General features: G+C 45.2%; 1 protein-coding gene across 1 annotated transcript; it reads left to right on the top strand.

Moving 5' to 3' along the window:
- The first annotated feature begins 347 nt into the window (after positions 1 to 347).
- On the top strand, positions 348 to 4843 carry si:ch73-174h16.4 (leucine-rich repeat-containing protein 14). Its single transcript, XM_058396024.1, has 4 exons — positions 348 to 642; positions 1568 to 1847; positions 2019 to 2831; positions 3221 to 4843. The coding sequence occupies exons 2-4, from the start codon at positions 1570 to 1572 to the stop codon at positions 3798 to 3800; spliced, it is 1671 nt and encodes a 556-aa protein (XP_058252007.1). The 5' UTR covers positions 348 to 642; positions 1568 to 1569; the 3' UTR covers positions 3801 to 4843.
- The last annotated feature ends 297 nt before the right edge of the window (positions 4844 to 5140 follow it).

The raw sequence follows: 5140 nt of genomic DNA on the forward strand, positions 1-5140 counted from the left end.
TTTAATCTTCTACTTTGAAATTATTTGTCGTTAGTAGTAAATAAATATTCTAATAAATAATATAATAAATAATAGAATTAATATTAATGAGATACTTCAGGACTACGAATAAACTGTCCACTTATAAACATCACTCATATGCTGTGGAAGAAGAAGAATATATTATATATTATTTAAATATCTAAGTATAATGTGTTATAATCACTGTAATAGCTTTTTTTTCTATAGAGAATTAATTATTTTTTGCTTCTCTCATTAAGAGCAAGCTGCCTTATTTTAAAGGGCCAATCCCAGCACAGGAGGCGGGACAATGAGATGACGGCGCATGTTATTGTCGTCATCACAGAGCGGCGGTGTTTTGTTTACTAGAGGAATGTAGTCGCGGAAATAAAGCTGGTTTGAAGGAGATCGTGTAAACAAACCTCAGATTGTTGTTAACTTCTCTTAAACAGACAGTCTGTGCTGATTAAATCTCACACGTGCTGAAACCTGAAGATTGAGCTTATTAAATGATCTTTTTTTAGTCTCTGGGGTCCCTCGTGTTAGACGATGCTGTGTGTTTATGGATATGAGCATCATGTACACGGGTATTTATTATAGAGATTTATTCACCAAGAGGAGCTTCAGAGCAACGAGCTTAAGGTCTGATCATCTCTCTATCTTTCTTTCCTCCTTCCTTTCTGATCTGAAATCTGTCTCAATAGTCAGGGGAGTTATTCTGGAATATTCTGGCGATAGGAGAAAACCTGTAACCTTCTAAAATTCTTCACATTGAGGTCTAATAATGACGAAAGTGATAGAAAATGAAGAGTCTTTAAAGAAAATCTAGCAATATTCGTGATATCTTCGATAATACTACTACTAATAATAATAATAATAATGTTAGTAATAATAAAGATATAGTTTTTAAAAAGCTAACGCATTTATTTGAGGCAGGAAAAAATGTTACATTGCCGTAATGGCTTATAATTTAAAGTAAATTTAGGTTGAACTGCTTTTTATACAAAGAGAGACAAAACTGTTCGATTTCTCCCACTTCCTCAAGTCCAAATAAAATATTTGTCATATTTAGTGACCTCTGCTGGCAGAGAAGGGAATTACAAATAAAGCGGAATCAAACAAAAACACCGAGAGATTTAAACTCGGACTGATGTCCTCACGTTTTCATAAATCTTCCTCTTTTTTAGGAGGTAAAGAACCTTTCAAGATCTGAAGAAAAATGCAAACAACAATAATAATAATAATAATAATAATAATAATAATAATAATGTTTGTTGTTGTGGCTGCTCCCTGTTCGGGGTCGCCACAACGAATCATTTGGTCGCATGTTCCTATTTGGCACAGGTTATATGCTGAATGCCCTTCCTGATGCAACCCTCCCATTTAACTTGGGCTTGGGACCGGCACTGAGAGTTAACTCTTCAGTGGCTGGGTTAGTGTCCTGCCTAGAAATCAAACCCAAGCCATGGCAATACACCACCAGGAAGCTAATAATAATAATAATCAGACGTTTGACCCTTTTGCACTGAACATCATATTCAACCTTCCTCGTCTTCTCGTTCTGTAGCGATGGTGGTGTCTTTGGTGTGCCTGTGTGCGCGGGAGGTGGTCAGTGATCACGGTTTATCGGCCGCGTGGCTGAGCAGTGTGCCGCGAGAGCTGTACAAGCCGCTGCTGGACGCGGCGCTCTCTCAGTGTCGCCCGCTGGCCATCGGGGAGCTGGTGCAGCGCTGGCCTGAGCGCACCCTCAGCATTCGGGGACGGAGTAAATGTGACCATGAGCCACCGAACCGCCTGTGTGTCCAGGCCCTGCTGCTGGCCGTGGTCAGGGGCTTGACAGATCAGAGGTACCCACACACAGTTCTGTATAGTAATATGTTTGAAAACAATTCCAGACAAACGTCAAACAAGAGAAAGATGTCTGTGATGTGAAAGATGTTTTATTTATTAAAGCATTAGAATTTAACAATGACATATCTTTTATACATCTGATAAGATTTTCATTCATTTCTTCTCAGGTGTTGCCTGCAGGTTCTGGAACTTTGTGGTCTGCAGTGCGAGGATGGTCGCTCGGAGGACGTCATGGGCGGCTGGTCCCTCACCGTGGCTTTGTGCTCAACGCTGCTCCAGGCGCGAAACATCACCGCTGCCTCCCGGAGCAGACGAGACGACCGAGAGAAGAAAAAGAGAGGGATGGAGGCAGAGAGTGAGCGAGATGGTGCGGTAAAACGAGACCGAGCCGGACTGAAGAAGAAGGAGGATAGGGAGAAGATGGATTGCGGGGGTAACACAGTGCCGGAACGAGGGATTAAGACTCCAGCAGAGGAGAACGTAAAGGGTGTGAGGAGGAGGATGGAGCTTCAAAGGAGAAGCGGAGCTCAGCCGCAGGAGATTCCCAGCCGAGAGGAAGTCCTGGTGGATGTCAGGGCCGATCTCTTTGTGAACGCGCGGTCCTGGGAGCGTGTCCGCAGCACGCTAAAACTCTCCGGCCCTCTTCGGCTTCACTGCCGCTTCCTACGTGTGGAAGAGCTGCCTGCGTCCTCCATCGCCTCCCTGCTGCACCTGCTGCCCCAGGACGAGCTCCTCGGTGTGGACCTGCGCTACTCCAGCCTGGGCGTGTCGGGGTTAGCTCAGTTGCTGCCACACTTGGCTCCGTTTCCTCGACTCAGCTCGCTCCGGCTGCACTACTGCAACCTGGACATGCAGCGCGTTCGGCCTGGCCAACAGGAGGCACTGCAGGAAGTGTCCCGAGGGCTCGGAGGGCTGAAGAGGCTGCGCAGGCTGAGTCTCACCGCTCTGCGTCTGCCAGGACACCTGCGTCTGCTGCTCAGGTACGACATGACTTCACTGGGGTTCGCTGTTTGACCTTGACACATGTCATCTCTAAATATTTCTATTAAGATTGATCGGATCTGGTATCTGTTTTTTTTTGGTTGTTTGGTTTTTTGTTTGTTTGTTTGTTTTGTTTTATTGACAGTTTTCACATAGGATGGTAAAGCTAGTAAACAAAAATGCCTGAAATACATTTAGATCAAATACAAGTCCTCGTTCTCTCATAGCATCAGTGTGAGATTGCGCTCCATAGATACAGAGATGTTTCTTCATAATCCTTATTGAGGGTGCCGATATTTCCGGACAAATAACTGTCAGAAGGTTGGATCAGGGATGCGTTTTTATTGTGCAGGTTTAATATTTTAATTCGTTCTCTTTCCTGCTGCAGTTCTCTGTCAGAGCCTCTGGAGGCGCTGGAGCTGCCGTACCTCAGCCTGACGTCTGGGGATTTGGCGTACCTCTCGCACAGCCCTCACGCGTCGTCCCTGACTGAGCTGGACCTGAGTGAGAACAGGCTGGACGAGTCGTCTCTGCACTCCCTGCGCCATCTCCTCGCCCAGGCGGAGCGCTGCCTGACGCGCCTCTCTCTGTGCGGCTGCGGACTCTCAGACGGCCCCCTGGGGCAGCTGCTTCCTGCACTGGGGCAATGCCATGCCCTCCGCAGCCTCCGTTTGGCGCTGAATCCTCTCTCCAGGGCGGCGGTGGTGGAGTTGGCACACGCCGCGGCTGGCATCCGCTCCCTGAGGCTTCTCCTCTACCCAAACCCACTGGAGGAGTACGAGCCCGGACTGCCCCCTCTACCGTCCAGCACACAGCTCCTCGACTGGCCTCTTATGGAAGAGTCGGAGGTCAAAGAGGTCATGCTGATGCAGCTGGACGAGGTTTTGAGAGCCAAAGGGCGCACGCAGGACCTCTTACTAACCTCTGACTTGATGAAATACAGCACTGACCTAGCAATGGACGATTGATGGGATCTTGTTTTGACCTGGAGCTATGTAGCTATGTAGCTAACAAGTGGTGGAAGCTTATAGCCATCAGCACCGTGATTCAGGCACAAAGCTTCAGAGGTGTGGCCTGTGTGTGTGTCAGTATGACTGAAGGAGGTGTGGCCTCTGTGTGTGTCGGTCTCATTGAAGGAGGTGTGGCCTCTGTGTGTCAGTCTCACTGAAGGAGGTGTGGCCTCTTTGTGTGTCAGTCTCACTGAAGGAGGTGTGGGCTCTTTGTGTGTCAGTCTCATTGAAGGAGGTGTGGCCTCTGTGTGTCGGTCCCACTAAATGAGGCATGTCCTCACACAGCTAAGCTAACACAAAAAATATGTTTTGCGCTAAAATGCTAAAACCCTCACTCACATCACATAATATTGTTCTGTCTCGTTTCCCGGTCACTGCACTTGATCGTTAGCATAGACATGGCGGGATTACACGGTAAATCACTAGCTAACTAGTTAACATCCGCATTACCCTCTTGCCTAGCAACCAAGCAACAACATGAATGCTAATTGCATTGAGTATTGTTAGTGTACATTAAACAGCATTTAAAGGACTTTTTTTATATTTAATTGGTGATTAGTCCCAGAACGCTCAGGACTGTTTTTTCACTCAAAAGTTGAATATAAGTTAAAAAAAATGAATGTAAATTTAGACAAACCGCTGTCACAATCACAGGAGACTGTAGTCAAGGTTTCCTATGAATTTTTTTTGGTGCTAACGTCAGGACGATTAGCCTCAGCACTAAAGCTGCTGTACCTCACACACCTTCCTGATATGGAGGCATGATATCAGAATCACACTGACTAATCACTGAGCCTGTTACCTCACAGATCTCTGACTGAGTTTGTGTAATGTGATCACGTTGTGTATATTATGTGTAGAGTTTTAGCACAATCACATACTGTTTATATGAGTTTCTATGCTTAAGTGTGGACTGGAGCTTCTGTTCACCACAAAGGACTTCTATTCTGTAATTCTGCTTTTCAATAAATACAATCCAAAGGGTTTTATATATGAAAGTCATGATCCAGTGTGATTTCTGTGTCTGGGAAAGATTTCTAAGAGACAAACGCAAGGAGAAAATTAAATTGTCTGTGTGTGTGTGTGTGTGTGCGTGGATATATACACACATATACATATATACATATATATATACATATATATATATATATAATGTGTATATATGTATATATATATATATATGTATATGTACACCTGTGTGTGTCTCTGTGTGTGTGTTTGTCTGCCTGTTTAAACCTGTGTGTGTGTACCTGTTTATACCTGAGTGATTGTTTGCCGCCTGTGTATACCTGTGTGTG

Source organism: Hemibagrus wyckioides, linkage group LG07, assembly GCF_019097595.1.
Source record: "Hemibagrus wyckioides isolate EC202008001 linkage group LG07, SWU_Hwy_1.0, whole genome shotgun sequence".
NCBI lineage: Eukaryota > Metazoa > Chordata > Actinopteri > Siluriformes > Bagridae > Hemibagrus > Hemibagrus wyckioides.